This window comes from Perissodus microlepis, chromosome 5 (assembly GCF_051167445.1).
Source record: "Perissodus microlepis isolate ML-2025 ecotype Zambia chromosome 5, ASM5116744v1, whole genome shotgun sequence".
NCBI lineage: Eukaryota > Metazoa > Chordata > Actinopteri > Cichliformes > Cichlidae > Perissodus > Perissodus microlepis.
This window is the reverse complement of record NC_140465.1, coordinates 34,817,296-34,837,667: the sequence shown is the minus strand read 5'-3', so window position 1 is coordinate 34,837,667 and position 20,372 is coordinate 34,817,296. Positions and strand designations below refer to the sequence as shown.

General features: G+C 40.3%; 1 protein-coding gene across 1 annotated transcript in view; it reads right to left on the bottom strand.

Annotated features, from left to right (window-relative positions):
- Window positions 1-213: 213 nt before the first annotated feature.
- The window catches only part of LOC146387756 (serine/threonine-protein kinase 4-like), a 42,459-nt gene continuing 22,300 nt past the window's right edge, over window positions 214-20,372 (bottom strand). The window contains exons 10-11 of the mRNA XM_084929586.1: window positions 13,251-13,411; window positions 214-5,308 (exon numbers count right to left, since the gene is read on the bottom strand). Of these exons, the coding sequence (XP_084785712.1) occupies window positions 5,150-5,308; window positions 13,251-13,411 (320 nt within the window). The 3' untranslated portion in view covers window positions 214-5,149. The remainder of the gene's footprint in view (window positions 5,309-13,250; window positions 13,412-20,372) is intronic.

Here is a 20,372-nt window from a genome sequence, read left to right as displayed (position 1 = left end):
AATCTGCAGTTACTTTGTGACGCTGTCATTTCAACATGGACCAAAATCTTTGAGAAGTGTTCTTTATATTTAATCTCTGCCATGAAGAATTAAAGCAGTTCTGAAGGAAAAATGGGGTCCAGCCTGTTACTACCAAGGTGTACCTAATGAAGCGTCTGCTGCGTGTTTACAGTTACATTTGATTTAATTGGAACTTTAATAAGAATCTATATGTACAAAAGTAAAAGCAGCATCTTTTATTGCTTTAGTTTTTTATTTTCTTTGTTAGACAAGCAAACAACAAAAACCCCACAAAGCACACAAACCAACCAAACACCAGTGATCTCAAACACAAGCTGACTTTAAGGCCGACGCCAACAGGAAGCAAACTCAGATCCTGACATGCTCAAGCAGATTTATACAAAAGGCAGAGACACAAGACGGCAGAAAGAACTTCTGAATTCTCAAAAGTCAGAAAGATTTTCACTAAGATTAACTTCTAAAATAAAAAGTCTAATCTGGAGTTGCTGAACTAAAGCAACATTTGATGTTTTTCTCTGGTTTTCTTTGTTTTGTTCGTTTGTTCACTTTTTTCCAGGCACTTTTACAGTTTCCTAAGGAATCCAATTCTGGTCTTTATTTGACCCAAAAATGTTTGTGCTTGAATATTGAGGTGAAATTAAACAGCTAGTTATATAAAACCAGCACGAAACAGTGTAAACAACAAAACGTTAAAGAAAGAAATGTTCACAAAACAAATGTCGAGATTAAAGAGAGCCTAATTTGAGTGTATGGATTTATCCATGAATCACTCGTTGAGTAAACTGAAATGCTGCTCAGTTTTTTTTGTTTTTTTTTTTTAACTCAAGCATGTAAATTATATTAAATCAAAGTAAAAAATTAACAGTCTCAAGGCTGAAGAAGTTTGGCTGTAACTGTTTTGAAATTGAAAAATAAGGACCAAAAATAAACTTGCAAATGCTTTCTGATGTTTGTTGTGGTTTCCATATTCAGCAGTTTATGAAGAATCAGTCAAAGGTTGGAAAATCAAAGAAGCATTTAAAAGGGTCTCTGTTACATTAAAGAAAAAAAAAAAAAAAAAAAAAAGAGGTTGTCTGGTCTCCAGTGACTTCGACTTAATTTCAGGCAGCAACAAGCAGCTCATGCAAATAATTCAACAACAATCAGGCGCCATTATTTTAAATATGTGTCCCCTTTTTCTGAACGTCGAGGGATCAAAACCAGTTTTTATACTCTGACAGCCCCACAGTGCATCCACAGTTGGTAGGACAAGGCAGAAAAAGCTTTGCCTGTAACACAGCAGGAAATGAATTGTGCTCATGAGTCATTATCTTACAGAGAAACACAGGAGACACCAACCAGCTTAAAGGGGCAGTTCAAACAAATTCACAGGTTCTTCCTCCGGCCTGCACTGATATCCATCCACCTTTATCAGTTTGGTCTCAGACATGCCTACAGTTGCTTATTACTGCAAAGTAACAGGCTGATAAAATACGAGCATGTCAATGACTGTAACCACAGCACAGACCTGACGGATGATCTGCATCACAAAAAAGCTCAAAAAACAGTGTGAACACAGAGAAATGATCCAAATTAGCTGAGCTGTAGACAGACAACGATCAGCTACAGCTTCCCAAGGTGGACAATTCGAATTTCAAGCCACAATAAAATCTAAACAGACATAAAGGAAAAGTTAACCGACTGTACAGTTCTTATGAAGGATGAAAACAGCCACAGAGCTGTTAACATGTTTATTTCTGCTATGATGCCGTGGACCGAAAGGAAACTGGCCATGTGACTAAAACATGATTGGTGGATAAAGAGCACCGCAGGCCACAGGAAAATGTGCACATTGTGGATTTGAACCATCCGTTAAATACAGCATTTTGTGATGAAATCCAGCTGAAGGGTTTCCCTCTGAAAGCAGCCGTTCTCACATTTTTTCTAAAGTCCTGTTTTTGACACTGAACTTTTCAGCTCGAATGAATCAAAATATACACATGCAGCTGAGTGTTGCTCATATATACAGACGTGACCGCGTATGAAGGAACTCTGAACCATCTACAGCGTTTTCTAATTGGTTCTGCCATTATTTCACAGCCCTGAGGAGTTTTTATGACCTGAGAAGCTCATTTTCATCCGGACACACACACAAACCGTCACCTCGCCGACTGACTGTGTCACTGCTAAACCTACGTAGAAAAATATAAACCGTCCCTTATTTTCTCTTGTGCTGGACCTCCTAAAGGAATGTCAGAAGTTAAGTCTTCTTGGCACTTTTCAGGAGCGGCCTCGTCGAGTCCGCTGTGCCAGATCAAACCGGGGGGATAAAAGCTTTGTTGAATCTGCTCCATAAATCTGTCAAACCAGCTCTGTTTTTTTAGAGCTTATTTTAGGAGAGATAAAGAAAAATACTGGATCTGAAATGAAAATCCAAACAATAAGAAGGGCACTGGTGGTTAAACAAAAAGGCAAATGTGCTCATATTTCACATTTTGGTGCAATCAACAATCAGAACATCAAAATTCAGAAGTTTCAGGATCCCAAACTTCATGTTTTACTTACAAACCATCATCTGTGCTTTCAAAAAATGACTTTTTGGAGAGATGGAACAGTTACCAAGTAAACGGATAAAAGAAAGATTAGATCTTGTCTTCTATCGTCCACTGTCAAACATTTATAAGGAGACATTAATAAATGGTTTCTAACACACTGTAACGTTACAAGTGCCCACGATATGCTCATTTACAGTTTCATCGTTTTATTTTGCAGCAGACTACGTCAAGGATGCAGGATTTTCCTCACAGGCTTCACTGATACAGAACCTCTGGCCCTGCTGTGATTGGTCACCTGTCTCTGCTGTGATTGGTCACTTGGCTAATCGAGAATAAGGCACTGTCAGAGAACGTCTTTGTAGGGAGTGGTGCTGAGACGATCCAAAATGAATGAGACTTCATTGAGCTGCAGCCAAAAATGTAAAATTTGCAGGGTCAACATTTTTGATAGAAGGGCAGGAGAGTGTATATAATTCTACTTTCTCTCTCTAAATATTTTTAAAACAAGTTCAGTTGAAGTAAAATACTTTTTTGTAAGTATTAGAGACGTCACAGGAGCGTGCACCACGAGTCTCAGCAGCTTTGATTTCAGTCATGAAGCGAGCAGGAGAGATTTTTAGATACAGTCATCTTCAATCACAGCCGGCTGCTTCTGTTTGTGCTGTGGTTCAACCACACTGCTCTGGGAATGGGCATAGTCGAGGGGGCTGTCCTGACCAATCAGCACGTTTTAGCACAATGTGAACATTTTAACTTGAAAGAAAAAAAAATTCAGCTTCACTTTAAGAAAAATTAAATGGCCCAATGTAATTTTATTTTATCAAAAAACAAACGAACACAAAAAAAGTAAAATGAGGGATTTTCTGTGTAGAGCACAATAATTTTAGCCCCCGAGCTCCACACACTCAGGAAAATCTGTCTACTGCCCCCTGCTGGACTTTAGGGAGTTTCTGTACAACAAGTTTTGCTTCAGTTTAGCGAGAACAGTGAGCGAAGTTCATCTGAGGACGAGTCAAACCAGCGGCCAGGCGGCCACTGTGCCCCGTGTTACACTCAGAGACCCACTCAAACAAAGGAAACGTATAAAAAAAATAAAAAGGGCACTTCATTTAGTCTGCATGTCGACAACAATAACTCCTCCTGTGCTGTAATGACAGGATACTGATGTCATACTGTAATACTGGAGTTACGAATGTCGACACAAACTGGAAACACTTGAAAATGTCTTTTAACTCCTAATTTACAGTGTGTTAGAAACATTTACTAAATATTGACATAATACTACAGATTTGTAATTTCATGTAGCCAGATTTCTTTTTTCTTTTCTTTTTGATCATCTCAACCTGTCAGATTCATCTTCTGACCCACAAGCCGACAGATAACCGAAACCCAACCGAACAAACCAATCAGAGAGCAGAATCATCATCTGTGAACTGTAAACACTCCTCATTAACTGGCCCAAGAGCTGAGATGACGATCACATAATCTTATAAATATATAAAACTGAAAAAAGTGAAATGATGTGCTCTACAAAGCAAAGAATACGTCTGGTTCACGAACCACACTCTGCACTAACTGATCCCATTTTTCTGTCTTCTTTACTGAAGTAATTCTGCAGGCTGGCTTCATGCTGCAGCTGCAGGAAGTGAGAGAAATGTGCTTCAGCCCACAGAAGATCAAAGACAAAAGAAAAGATCTAGTAACAGTTTGGTCGCGAGGCACAAACACAAAGTCCGATATAATGAGTAGGACTTCAATGTAACACCAAGTTATGTGAAGAAAACAGAAACGCAGGGACATGTACCAAATTAGAGAGTTTTCTCAAGCAGCTTCGAAAGAAACCTTAGCTTTGGAGTTCAGAGCAAACTGTGTGGAAACACAGAATATGTGCAGCATCTCTCAGATGACCAGTCGAGTGGAAGAGGAGAAAAACTGGTTATCTCCTCTGCTTTTAGCTATGAATTCAAATTCAGTGATTTGTTGTCTTTTAGAGATCTTTGGAAAAGCAGACGTGCCGACAGAACCCAGTTTTATCCACTGTCCATGTTACATTTTTGTGCATTTTTTTCAAGAATGAAGATTCATCCTGTTCTATAAAACACCTCGCTGTCTGACGCAGAAACCTAGAAAAGCTCAGCAGCTTCACCAACAATGATGGCAAGAACTTAAGTAATAGACGAGTACCGAAGTTTAACAGTCAGCAGTTCAAATGATGATGTACCACATGATGACAGACAGGACCTGACGGTCTCCAGGTATGTTCACCTGTTCACCTCCTTAAAACAACTGTGTGCAAGCTTGAAATAAGCAGAAAGAAACTCGAGTCCAAAACTGCTGATGATGATACTGAAATGAAAAGAAATGCCACAAACAGAAGGATCGTGGATCTCAAGCAGACAAAATAAATGTCAATGATATTCAGCTGAACAGCTTTTCTACAGTTTTTCTTAGACAAAGGTCCAAAAACTCAGCAGGCAGACGTCCAACCAATAATCCTCACTCCCCAAACGTCACATCACGCAGATACTCCAGCAGCCTCGGTGACGTTCCTCCAAACTGCTGCGGAAAACGTGAGAGAAATCCTTCAGAACTTCTCAGAAGTTCGGCTGCCTTCGTTTTTTGGCCTCGATGGCGTCGAGGATGGGCTGCCTCTTGGCCTGGTAGCGCTGGCGGATCTCCTCGATCTCCTGCTCCATCTGAGGGTCCAGAGAGGCGAGCTTCAGCCGCAGATCCTCCACCGACCACGTGCTTACCTAGAGGAGAAAACATTGAACTATGTTAAGGCTGCTGTTCTTATTCATCAGCATCGAGGACCTCGGAGTGTGTGAGACAGAAAGTCAGGGCACCTCATTAAGAGCAAACCTTTATTTTCCCTGAGTTTGACGAGTGTTGACTTTCAGGCTCCTCTTATGTGGAACCAGCTCACAGTTTGGGTTCAGACTCCCTCCCTGCTCTCACCTCTCTGCTTTAAATTATAGTTCAGGCTCAATGAGGTCACACTGAGTTGGTCACATTTACAAATTTCAGAGAAAATTCTGAAACATTTCATTATAAATGCGGCCGATTCAAAATAACGGTTATCGCGTTACGAGAAACAAAAAGTTTTCTGAACACTGAACGTTTGTCATGAGTGAACTCTCACGGTCAGCTTTTGATACACACATAGTCGTTCACCTTAAACAACACGTGTGCGTCACAACGACATTCGAAGCAGGATTTGATGACTTGAGGGTCAAAGATCAACGCGGACGCAGTCCATTAGTGGACGCTGACAAAAACCTTTACCGCACCCTCAAAGGACGTCACACATGACAGCAATAACCAAAGTGTCTGATGAAAGCATCTATTTTAGCAGCTTTCAAAGGATGAATCTATTGACTTGTATTCAATCCCTCCTCTCTCGGTTGCCGGCCTCAGACAGGGACCTGGTGCCTGCTTTAGCTTTTCCCCAGGGGATTCCCCCTCTCAGCTTTTACCAGCAGCACAACGCTCTCAGGCTATTTATTACTCAGAATCAATAGAGCTAAAATAACACCGCCGTTTGAGTCCACTAGACAGATAACCGTGAACAAGGGAAGGTCCTACAACTGGACTCCAAAAAAGCGGCCAAAAGGGCCAAAAGCTCACATCAACATTTGCTGCTGATATGTCCAGTTTATTCAATATATTTACAGTAATCAATCATGAGTATTGCTTACAGGAATCATCCAACTAAAGCGTTTAAAAATGGGACAAGACCTTCTTTGATTCATGGACTCATCAATGAAGAAGTAAAATTAACCTAACAGACCAACAAATATATTTTTTATGTCAGAAGCATTTTAACTTTTGGACAAGGCAGCTTAATTATTAAACTAGCCAATAAATTATTAATCGGTTATTAAACTAGCCAATTAAAAAAAATACTCAGTTATTAAATAAATGATGAAGTGCATCAAAGCAGCAACGGGAGGTTTTAACTGGAATATTAAGATGTGAACTTCGGAGCTTTATCAGTACTTTTGCTGATCAGGAGGTTCAAACCCACAGTGAAAGTGTGCTTCACCTAAACACAGACGCACATCACACCTGTGCACCTGCTGCTGTTATTAACAGAAGGATCGCTCGGCTCCTCCCATCACAATCCTCAACACTGAAACCTGCTTCGACTCCAGCGGTCGGTGCGCTCGACTTCACAGCCGACTGAATTCATTCAAACTTCAACACAAATGAAAACTTTGACGACTTCTTCAGTTAAACCAATAAAATTACCTGATGCACTTTGACACATTCGACACAGCACACTCTTGACTTTGTTGTAAATTTCGATGCCGGGTTTAGGGAGGAGTCCCTCTTTAAGGATGCGGTCATTAAAATTAAAATATGAATTATCCATAATATTGTTATGAGCGAATTCTTTTCAGCTGCAGCTGTGATGCATTATTTTGTTGAGCAAACAACTACAAAAAAACACACTTTGGTTATGAAATATTTAGCACCTGAGCTAACTGCTTACAAACCGTCTGCTCTCTCGGCTTTTCCACAGCACGCTGCATAATTTGACCAAAAACACAGAGCCGCCCTCTAAAGGGAACGACATCAAAGCACTCGGTGGCTGTACAAGAAGAATGGGGGTGGGCTTTCCCTCTCCACCTATCCTTATCAAACCCAAGGGTATTTAAGGCTGCTGTGTGTATCTGTAGTTTTCATATTTTGCTGTAGTGGTAAACCCACAGCTGAATTCTCCCTTTTCAGCTCATCTCAGCACTTTTCTGCCATTTTAATTCCCTTTCATGCAGAAACAGTTCTGTGAGATCTCAGCAGCCAAACACGAGTTTGCAAAAACAGTGGAGCATTCAGCAGCTGAGGAGCTAAAGGATTTCACTGTATTGTTGGCTGCAGATACAAAGCTGCTCATCTGTTCTGACATTGTTGCAGGTTGTCCTGCCAGCGCAGAGATTTCTATGACTACACAACTTCTTAAGTGTGCGCAGACCAGAAACGGGGCTTTGCTTGTAGAAATGGATGTACCATCACAAGAACTAAAGATTCCATTTCAAACAAACGTCAGTGCAGCTTTAAGAGCAATCAGGCTCACCAACAGCACTATTCTCTCATCTGTTTCAAACTGTTCTAAGCAGGACAGCGTTATAGAGTCAGTCTGCTCAGGAGCAACCAGAAAGAGCACACTGCCCAACCGAGGGTGACAGACATCAAGTGTTTCCTCACTTCCTCACTCCGGGACAGATTTTGTTCGATTCACATCTAAATATGAAATAAACAATATGAAAAATCAGAACAGCTGATTACTGGTAATAATGTAACTCAGTATTTCAGTTCACCACAGAACTAATGTAACAGTGTTACCAGATTACTTATTCTCAGTAAAGCATTATTTACATGATTTTTTAAGTAAGGATTAATATGCGTTACATTACTTCTCTTGAGTAATGACTGAAACTATAGAAATGATCAGCTGTGTCAAAAACCTGCGGCAAATCCAGAAAACGAGCAGCACATCAGGATGTTTTTCACTCCCTTTCTTTAAAGCTGCATTTACACTTTAACAGCAGCATTTCATCTGCTGGGTTCTCTAAATGGGGCTAATTATCACAATCATTAATTAAAGATTGCAAACTTTTGCAAAAAGACCCAAAACAAAACAGAACTTAGATATCTCCGTGGGATCCTGATATGGGATCTCACTGCTGGTCAGAGTAAAATTCAAAGTAAAAGTTGTTCTGCTAGTTCATCAGGCCCTGCAGATGCACCAGGCTCTAACTGCTCTAGCACAGCGGTTCCCTGGGTCTTTTTCCCGTGTTGTAGTTGTGTCTTATTTTGAAAGAAATATTGATGTGTTACCATAGCGACCAGAGAGCATTAAGGGGCAGAGAGGAGGATGTTACCCTCAGTGTTGTTGGTGCATTTCAGGAGGACGCTGCTAATAAAGTTACACAATTACACATGTTTCTGAATTTATGTTTATTTTTATATTTACAAAATACCAAATACCAGTTTTTGTCTTGGTCGTATCATTTTATTTTGTTGTATTTATCCACGACACCTTAAAGGCGGGTCCATGAAAATATTGTCTGACATTAAACCGGTCCGTGGGGACCGCTGCTCTAGGGTTCTCTGAGCCTCGATCACACAGAGGTCAAAAGTTGAGCCATAGACTCAGAGTAGCTGAAGAGAGCCTTCTGTTCAATAGCTGCTTTCATTCCAGACATAAAGACTCAAACAGGAACCTCTGGAAACAAATCCATGTTCATTAAAGCAGTGGAGAACGTCTGATTTTCAGTTAAAGTACACAAATCTTTAACAATGAGCGCCTGCTGGCTCTGGCTGTACTCAGACATTCAGACGTGTTCCCACCAAGTCTGACTCCCTCTCAAACTATGAAACGCATGACGGCTCCCTGGAAGAGGTTTTGAACCCTTTATGCAAACTTTCCATACATCCACAAGCTAAAGCTAGGGTACTCCTAGTGTTGGTGTAAGACACGGATAAATGGGAAGAATGACTAAATTAAATGGGTTAACAATAACTGTTCCCAGTGCTGATCACCAGCAGGGTGTTTGAGGAAACTGCTAATGGCTGAAGGTGGAGGAGGAGGAGGTGGGGGAAGGCACAAAGGAGGGACAACCTACTGAAGAAGGAGATACAGAAGCCTGGTGTGACAGAGGATGAGGATGCTAGGGAAAGGTAATAAAGAAAAGTTGAAAGATAATGTCTGCTGAGATTATAAGATGAGTCACTAAAGCAGGGGTGGGGGAACTCCAGGCCTCAAGGGCCGGAGTCCTGAAGGTTTTAGGTATCACCCTGGGTCAGCACACACGAATCACATGATTAGTTCATTACCAGGCCTCCGGAGAACTTCAGGACATGTTGAGGAGGTCCTTTAGCCATTTAAATCAGCGGACACCTCAAAAACCTGCAGGACACTGGCCCCTGAGGCCTGGAGTTCCCCCACCACTGCACTGAAGCCGCCATCAGGAAAGCAAACAAACTCCAGTGGTCTGTGGGTGTGTGTGTGCGTACGTGTGTGTGTGTGTGTGTGTGTGTGTGTGTGTGTGCTGGCATGTCTCTTGAAGTTGTTTAACAGTTACGTTTTGACAGATCATGTGACGGATGAGGGCTCATTAGACAGTGACTGGTTTCAACCTGCATCCACTGACCGTCTGTCAGCCAAGAACATGGACTCCTTTACATCTGAAGACGAGAGAGAGAGGGAGAGAGAGAGAGAATGGAAAAAAGCAGCAGGAGGGATGAAAAAAAGAAACCAATAAGTGAAGAACAAAAATAGATGGGAATGAAAACAGAGAAAAAGAGAACGCGCTGGGTGGTGCGCGGGGAAGGTTGTTCTACGTCTTCTCATGAATAATGCAGGTTAGTGCTTTCCTCCATATGTTCTTATGCTGCATTGTCACACTACTAAGGAGGTTAGAGCTAAAACCACAGCTCAAATGGTAAATATTAATGCAGGACAGCTATATATAGCCCTTAAAATCCTATACAAGATGATGACACACCTTAAAATAAAGGTGAAAGGCGATTTATGCAAACACCTCTGCCATGTACGATGGGGATACTATTAGCAAGGGTCTACAGAGACAAGAGTGAAAGAGCAACCCTGCGCGGGAAGAAATAAACCTCGAAAAGATTTTAAAAAGCACATGTATAAATCACAAACTGCTGGAGTTTTCAACGAGCCTACATGACCGTCCCGGGTAAGAGCATTAAAAAAACATCTGATAGCAAAATACAAAAATAGAAGAGCAGACATATCTAAAATTAAACACAGTCAGCATGCGGCTGTCAACAAGCTGTCTCAGTGTATTATCCAAAAAGAAATTAGCTTTTTATCCTCACATTTGAAAGTCTAATGGAACAATAAATCCCCCCGAGTGGGATTGGAGTCTTCGAGTAAAGCCGACTTGATTTTCCCCTAAACGCTGCAGAAACAGCTTTACTTCTGCTGCCATCAGGTCGTCTCTGTACACACAGAGGTTCAGTGCTAATTGTCAGTATGTTTATGCACCGCAGACACAGAAATACTCAGATCCTCTGTGCTACAAAACACAAGACAAGTTCAACTTGTGAAAATGTCAGTATTAGTAAAACCTGCGTTTACCATCCTCTGTGCTGTTGTAGTTATACTGAAACTAAACTGAAAAGTCTTGAAAAAATAATTTAGCTCACTAAAATACAAATATTACACTTTGAATAAACAGTATTGTGTAATAACAAAACTAACTGAAACAAAACAAACAAATCAATCTGCTCCTCTATCAATTTAAAGTCCTACGTTGCCTCGGTCTCGTTCACATTCACTCATTTCCACTGCTTGCATCCACACTCTGATTCATTTGGTCACCACCTGCTGCTCGTGGTCATACTGAGGGCAGCACCTCATTACCAACCCCGAGTGAGCTCTCCACCTTTAAACTGGCTGATGATAACAAACACATTTAAAACAATGCAAACCACAAAGAGCAAAACCACCCTAGAAACTAACTGGAACTTCCATATGTCCAGTTATGAGCCAGCTGTTCTACACTTCCTTTAAATGTGCAGGTCCTGTTCCTCAGTGTTTTGGGGAGCATTTCAGCTCAACGCAGTCTCTGATCAAACAGTGTAGACAGGAAGCATCTGTCATGTACTTCCTCTTGTCTATAAATGCATGCTGCTTATATTCCTGCGTGTTCGAGTGCAGATGTAAATGTGAGACGATCTTCTTACTGAACGTGTATCTGACAAGTATCAAACCTGACAGCATGTAGGCGTCACAGCAAAGAGCGATACACCTCTCTGTGATGATCCTCTGTGTGTGTGTGTGAGTGTGTGAATGTGTATGTGTGTGTGTGAGTGAGTGAGTGTGTTTCTTCCCTCTTTCCTACATCGAACAGTTACAATATTAAAGATCCAGGAGAACAAGAGGGAAAATCAGGGTCAACCAGCGGGGAGCCGTCACTGTCTGTTAGTGTACCGACTTCACACGCACAGTTGCACATATAAGTGCATTCAACACACACACAGACACACACACACACACGAAAATTATGAAGTCATACATGCGTACATTCAGCAGAACACACGTCTTTGTTCTTTTATGGCTCAAACAGCCGCTGTGAAATTCAGCGTTGTACATAATTCAGGCAAAGCTTCACCACTGATAATAAATTCTGCAAAATACAATTTTGCTTTATTGTTTTTCTTGTTTCTTTTTAATAATTTCAGCTTTTAGGATTCGGTGCCTACCTGCAGTATTTATTTATTGTTTTGCTTTCTGCTGATGCGTCGTCTGAACAGCTAAAGGTGAAATGGCAGCTGGGTGATCAGGTAAGAGAAACCACCTCGGAGTTAAAGGTCACATATTTAATATTTAATTCCAGCAGCAGGAGCAGCCACGCGTTCAGCATAAATGTCTCTGAGCGAGACAAACAACCTCTGCTTTTTCGTTAACATGATTTCATCTGAGGCATCAGGCTCTGAAAAGTGAAGCAACTCAGAAGCTAAAATAAACTAAATTTTAACCACTTTTAGAGCTTTGAATTTAAATTCTTTAACCTAAGACCCGAACTCTTCCATGGCATTTTTAATTTCTCTTTGCTATTTGGGCTGATTGGCACTTGATGAATGTAAAAACAAAGAATTACCTGATTTTTGTTTCTGAGAAAAATTTGAGCCACATATGAGGATATTTGTTTTAAATTTCGATAGAACAGTAGCAGTATAATGTCCTCGTAAGTGGATATCAGGCCGTTGGAGAGCAAAATTGAGTATTTTGGTCTAGACATCACTCATTGTTTATTAGACATCTCCACAGGTTGATCTGAAGACAGCAGACATATTCTGAGAGGTTCTAATTAGCATTCAGCCCGATCCATGTTGTGATTAACCTCCGTCCTCCTGCCCTTTCTCTATGGTTTAATCTGAGTTCTGATTAGCTGCAGAGGCTCACCTGCATGCATATAAAGCCAAAGGAGAAGGTGCAGTTGGGTTAGCTCCATCTCCTCCATCCGCTTTGGTAGTTTCTTATTTATTTTGTTCATTAATAATACGTTTATGAGGTACTGGCAGTTTTCAATCTTCACTAGTTTAGTTTAGTAACTTTATTTTAGGAGAGAAGCCTGAATCACACGGCTCATTGTGCAGCTGGTTCACCGTCTTCATCTCCATTACTCGTGTTGCTTTTTAGAGCAACCTGACTGCAGACGGCAGCAGCGCTCTTAAATACACACACAGTATTTGTACAGGTAACATTTACCCTCGCCCATTAGATTTATGGTTTGAGTGTTTTCTTACTTTTAAACCTGTGTGACTTTTCCTCGTATTTAATCAGTATTTCACTTAGATAGGAGGAACATTGAAATGGCCTGCATTTGTATAGCGCTTTACTCAGTCCCTAAAGACCCCAAAGCGCTTTACACTACATTCAGTCATTCACCCATTCACACACTGGCAATGGCAAGCTACATTGTAGCCACAGTAGAGGTCTTCATTCCCAAAACGAAGACCTCTACTTTTTATTGAAAAAGAAGCAGCTGGTGGGGATCATACCCCTGTGCTGTGTTCATGGTGCCATTTTAAATATAGTTCTCGTCACCTCAGTGCATGTACTGATGTGAATTCAGTAACATCTACAGGTCTTCAGTGGACCAGGTAACGGCTTCACGGTAAAGTGTAACAGTGTGTGCCACGTTTCCAGCTCACCACTTCAAGATCTCCTTCTCCGGGCAGTTTGCGGTTATCGGCGTTGTTTTGTCCTTTTCCTCCTCCGTCATTATGAATGTTCGCCTCCTTCTCCTTCTGCTCAAAGTACTCCAGGAAGGACGGCTTGGCAGGCTTGGCAGGCTGCATGGTCTCATCTCGCCCTGTAAAACAAACAGCAAGTCCAACATTTACTTTACTGCAGATGAGTCTTAGACTGTGAGAGCGACACAAACAGACTCCATAATGGACTGAAATCTCGACGTAGCTTCAGAGACACCACACTGAAACACATCAGCAGGACTGCTCAGACCTTTGCTGCTGTTCTTGCAGCGAATGATGGGTTTGCTGGAATTGAGTGTTGTTGAATTACATATTTCTTGGAAAAGGTAAAGTGGGGCTCTGGGGGAAACATGGGGGATGCTGTGGTTTTACAGCAGTGTTTTAGTGAACTGCAGCGACACTGGCAGCTGTTAAGATATTGGCAAAAATATTTCTGTGACTGTAATTTACATGTACTCCCCTTTACAGACTGCATCCATTCATTTTTCCTCCTTATTTAGAAGCTTTGTAAAAGGAGAAGATCCTGCTACAGTCAGTCACATCAGAAATGGAGACGTGTGAGCATTACTGCGTGCTGACAAAGTGCATAATAATTCAAACTAAGGCAGAGCATTTGTGCTTGATGTTTTTATGCACTAAACTTCTTTCTTTTTGCACTTAGTTTAAAACAATCATTGACTTTACATCAAACTCGTTTTCCTTGTAACTCAGTTTTTCTGGTGATACCTCCATTACACCTCCATACCTATACCTCCACTGCAGAAATGTATTTATCCAGAGCTTTAGTCAAACACTGAACCAAAAACTGGGTGCAAACACAAATGTCAGCAAGCATCTGCCCTGCTCAAAGATCCCTGAGTGGATCGATCACCCACAGTCACAGGTTACTGCACTCTAGCCTCAGCATGAACGTGAAGGCATAAAGAGGATTTTCCTTCAGGGATCAATGAAGTGTTCCATTATTAAGGCAGCAATAAGCAGGGAACAAGATTATCATAATGTGCATTAAAGTGATACCAGTAAGTGACTTGCTCAGGTACTGATGGCTTTATGGCTTTTAAAACTCTGTCAGTGGAAAAAAGATGGCAGAGGCTTTAATGTAACACTATTGAACCAGATAGAGAGAGGAGAGCACCTCCAGATTTTAATGCATGTTACAGGAAGTGCACGGCATGTGATGGAGCCCATTAAAAAAAGCCAATCACTTAGATGAAATATTTTAAGACTTGCTAACGAGTGCTAAATTAATAATAAATGGTCAGGAAAGAAAATATTAAGGTTTGGAAACTGGATGTTAGGAAAAGGCAAACAAACAACACCCAAGGTTGTGTGTCTGTGTTTTGGAGCGAAGTTTAGGGGTATTTTAGATTTTAAATTTGCCTCAAGTGTTGATTAGCATCTTGTTTCTTTCGAAGCTTGAACTGTCTCACTGACATGTCAACAACAACAACGACAAAACAAAACCCAAAAACAAACAAAAAACAATAGCAGCTGTCTATTGTTGACAATATATATAAATGAGTATAAAACCCAGACAAATGTGACAGTAAACAGAACAACAGCAGGATCTTAAGAAACACTTGAGGTGATAGCAGGAAACACGTCATGCTTCGATGCCTTCTTCTTTTGTTTTTGGTGCTCATTACAGATTTTCTCCAAAATACATTTACATTTTAGATTACTTCAGTGTAGACTTTTTAAAAAGACCTCATCATTTCCAAATTATTTCCATTGCTGTAATGAAAACAATGTTAGCTTGTAATTTTAACGAACCTAACAAAACCTGCCCCGGAGACCAGGATGTAGATAATGAGTAATATGGCTGAATGTTGTTATAATTACATTGACCAGTTGGAAAATTCGCCCAACCTAAGTAATTTTATAATATACACACTGTGTGCTTTTGAGTGCACGTGTATGGAAAAGTCAGCAGCTACATGGACAATTCCAGAGAGGAGTTACTGACACGCTTTCTGGTTCACTGAATAAAAATGTCCACACTGTCAATTTTACCCAAACGAGAGGAAATCAGCGAGTTCATGAGTGTCGTTGAGCGTTTGATTCATGGCTTTAATAAGCTCCTGCGGTCTTTACACACCTACATTATGCACAGATCTCAGTGTGATCAGATAGCACCGCTCTGCTGTGATAACAGAGATCGTTTCTACTAATAATTCTCTACTTTTTAAAAACGCTCCATCAGGTTGACCCTTAAAAAGCTCTTTATGTAAGAAGTTATTCACAGATTTATAACAGAGCTAGACTTCCTGAGCCTTTCCTTTTAGACGTGCTGGAAACTCTGATGTCATAGTAGGAGAACATTAGAGCTGCTTAGTGTGTGTGCGCTCACTTAAATAAATTTATGGACAGCAATTTTTTTATTTATTTATTTTTAAATGGGCAAGTAATAACTGGGATACGCTGACTGTGACTCAGGCTTGTTTAATGCTGTAATGGCTGAAGAAATATGTTGATTTTTAACCAGGTGGTTGTGCAGCTTTACGTCACACAGGCTGAAGGTGTTACTGATGTCATGCTAAGACTTTATTTCCTCATATTAATTATCTAAAGTGATTCAAATCTGTTGTTTACTCCCTTTACTGTTTACGGTCAGACCGACACACACACACACACACACACACACACACACTTCTCTAGGTGCAGACCAAATAATTACTATAATACATGAAATGTGTCTGCATGACTCCTGACTGTGCAGCAACCAAACTACAGCAGGTGCGCAGCTACACTGCAAAACTCAGAAGGATCTCATCTACATGACATATGATATATCATCACATTGCCTTACACCCCACCAGCAATGGGCTAAATGATTGTTTTTAGCAAACAAACATTCTATTTCTAACTTTTGTTTTTTCAATGTGAATAACTATATGCCAATTATTCCACCAACACAGAAAGCAGTACTGTAGCATGGGCATGTATTAGTACTTCTAAATCAATACAGTCACAACATGTTGGAAGATTGTGTAGATTACTTTCAGAGGTAAGTATAGATTTTACCAAATGCTGTTTTCCAGTATAGACGTGATAAACTTGTTGTTTTTCATCCATTTTCAGAATTTTTTGAAAGGACTCTACTAGTGGGAGCAGAAAATAGTTTAAAACTGAATTAATAAAAACTGTGACTCATTCTCTTAATGTTCTCAAGAAAATATCACTATCTTAGATAAAGGTGTCAGATTCTGATCTGGGTGAGATATGTAAGCTCTTATTGCATTTATTTCCAAGCGCGTCTGTCTCCTTATCACTCAAATGCAACAATGAAGAGGGGAAAAACTTGTTTTTGTCAGAAACAGAAAGGCATCCGGCGATTACCTCCACTCAAAGTGTTTTGCTTTCTTCGTAATGGTGACTAATGGCTAACATCGCATCAATAATCTCACTTGGGGCTCCACAGTTTGTTTTCATTCAAGCACAAAATCAATTTAAAGTCTAGTGTCCCCCCTAAAAAGAATTAATGAATGTTCTTCTTCATTTGTGCTGCTGGGTGCCTTCTCTCCCAGATGAAGTTGCCAAGGGCACACACAAAGTCATTGTTTAAGAAAACTAACCACAGCTACCGACAGCTACCCGTGGGCATGTTGGGAAAAAACCCTCTCCTGATAAGGAATTTTTCAGCATAATGCAGTTCCTCGGAGACCTTTACTCACCTGAGCTGCAGAATGCAACAGGTCTGTATTTAAAACGAGAAATTATATTAACATTGAATCTTCACACAGTTGTTCTAATTTCCACGAGTGAAGCCTCAGTCTGTTCAAAACCAGCCAGCACTGCACTCGTGGTGTCAGTTTCACTAAAGTAACATGAAAGCAAACGAAGCATCAGTGAGCCAATTCTACACAAAGAGGAACAAACACAAAATTAACTACTAATGTTGGCTAACATCGATTAGCTTCCTCCAAACCCAGGTGTTCAACATAAATCCAATGCTCCATGTGTGAGTGGACAGAAGGCTTTTATTGTGATACATTTTCAGGCATGCAGCTGGATGTAGTGAGGGGGGCAGCCTTTATTTAAAGACTTTTACTTCACTCTTGGTTTTCTATTAGAGGAAACACTTTAATCAGATGACAAAAGGTCAGACCCATAAAAATCAATGAGCTAATGTTACTTTGATCCTAGTTTGTTATCTAGTGCTTGGCATCTCCTGTTTGGTAACTTGAGGAATTATCTGACTGGACAAAGACTTTTTCCAGCTGTGCACCACATTCCTGTAAATGGACATGCTGCTTGCAATGCCATGTGGGAGGAAGTATGTTACATTCTTTATGTTTTAGACCTTTACTGTTTAGGACAACGTTGGTCCAACTAGTGGACAATCGCAGCTCTTACTCTGAAAGTTCAGTCGCTGCTGTAAAGCTACACCTGGACCTTCCTGTCAGGTGTTTCCATACCACCTGGCTCACTGGCTGGCCACTCTTATTGCATGTTTATGGTAATATGTCTCATTTACAAGGTGACGGGGGGAGAAATGCCTCTGCAGTTACTAAAAGATGACGATCTTTATTGTAAGTAAACAAAAAGATTATTCCCAGTAGGGCTGTGCAATATGACCAAAATCTCATATCCTGATATTAAGACGTCCGATAACGATATAAATCACACACAAAGATGTAACATTTTCTGTAAATTCTGTGAATCTCGGGCAGCTCGACTTGCGTGAAGTGTTTCCAGCTGAGCGTCATGTAGCTGGAGTCGAGTGTTTTAACCGATGCATGAAACTATACATTTTTAGACATAGGTTGTAACAGCCGCCGTTTTCTTTGTGAGTATTTATTACACGGCGTGCTGCGGGGGAAAGCCTGTTCTAACGTTTGAGTCTAAGGTTTATTTTTTTGCTTCTCATCCATAAACTCTCTGCATCTTTCATGTGATTCAGTTTATTTTGAAAAGTCTCAACAGGATCTTGAGCTTTATTGTGAAAGGTTTATGTGGAAAATAAACAAGCTGACACGCCGTGGTTTTACCGTCGTTGTTGCTAACGACAACGCATAAAAACAAGCGCTTGTTTGATTGATTGATTGATTGATTTTATTGATTAGCATTCAAATATCTCAGTGAAGACAGAACAAAGATCTACCACAAAGAAAGCATGAGACAAGGCTAATCAAAAGGTATTGGCTGAAGCATTTGCTTATTACGCCAACCCTTTTAACAAAAGATCTTTTTGCATGCCGCTCCTGTACACAGGGCTCGAAGCAAATAATAAAACAAAGCAAAAACAAAACAAACAAACAAGAAAAAAAAAAACAAAAAAACCTTTCCACCTTAGATAAGTAACTACATCAAAGCAAAAGAATCAAGAGTTTTTTTGGGGGTTTGGGGCTTGTCCGTCCGTAGTGTGGTTATATTAAATATAAGAGAAAGAGAGAACTTTAAGAAATGAATATAGCCACTACAGTGACCATCAAAATGACGAAAAAATATTGCCGTAAACAGTTTATTTTGCGACACCACGAAACAAACGATAGCGTGAAATGAAACGATAGATGTTTTTATATCGTCATCCGATATATATCGTTATATCAAACAGCCCTAATTCCCAGTTACTCTCCAAAAAGTTGATTCTGTTCATCTGGATGTAGCGTTTTGTGGGAGGAACGTCCACTGAAGAAGTCACTTGGATGAGTGACGAAACGTTCCTCCCACAAAACGCTACGTCCAGATGAACAGAATCAACTTTTTGGAGATTTACTTTCCTGGATGATTGAGAATGCATCAACACATTCCCAGTTACTGTTAGGAAAAGTCTGTTTTCCCAAACTTCTTCAGGTTATCTCTCAGATATGTAATTCCATTCAAACGCTCACTCAACTTAAGCTTAAAACAGCAAACTCCCAAAAAACCACAAAGACATAACGAGGGTAAGTGTTAGACTGCGAGTATTTAAATGTGAGGTTTTCAAACATGATTTTTCACTTTCAAAACTGCAGCCGGAGACGAGAAAAACAAAAATCAAACCAAACACTTGATCTGTGGTCCATCTTTTATGCAGATGTCCATGTTTGAATGTTTTATAACATCCATTACCCTTACACTTTAACTAAACCACTTTTTTGAGGAGATACTCACACCTAACCTGACCCACACTGTGATCCACATCCAGCTTCTGTGCAACACAGCCTTTTAAATGAGTGAGAGAAACATCAATAATTGATAAAACTGATGACGACACTGGCAGCAAATGAGCAAAACAAGAAGATTTACTTTAATTATCCCATATTTGGAAAATAATTTTGTTAACAGTTGAAACAACAGTAAAATATAAAGTTTATGCATAATGAAAGTAATATGAAGAGTCAAATGTAGAGATAAAAGTTAATGAATTCTTTTATTTGATCTTTCTCAGCCTGCAAGTAAATTTTCTCTCATATTTGTTTGATCAGCAGACACAGGAAACTTATAAAGAGAGCTGAGCGACACAGCAAAAGTCGTGACTGGCTTTGTGAGTAATTAATTTGACCAGCGCCGCCGCACCCAGACTCCACACGTCCATCACCTTTAATGAAAAGATTCTTGTGACATTTAGATCTTCCATTTATTTTCTACTTTCTGACAGCAGATGCTGTAGACTGCAGCAGGGGGGAAAATGGGGACACTCTGATCTATTTTCCCCCCCTTTACTGGAAGCACCAGCCACCAGAATATTTCATACCAATTGAGCAGCTGATTGAGACATTAATGAGCGGCTTGGAGAGGCAGCCTGACTGCCCTCAGCTGATGAGGCCTGTACCAAAAAGACAAAAATAAAAGAGTAGAAGAAAAGCATTCTGCCATTACCGTTTGTCACCCACTGACAAGCCCATTATTCTGTCCTCTCTGCTCTGCCACTGATCTTCTTTGCTGTCTGCTGGGTCTTTTCTGACCAATTACATCATCACTGCAGTCGCATCACTGCAGGAAGTCGACATGGTGGCGTTTACTTTGAATTAAAAAGTATAAATAGTGGCCTGCTTTTTATTTTTGTAGAACTTTGTATAAGTTTAACGGTTTAAAGTAAAAAAATTGGTTTTATTAGAACTTGGATTTCAAGAAGCT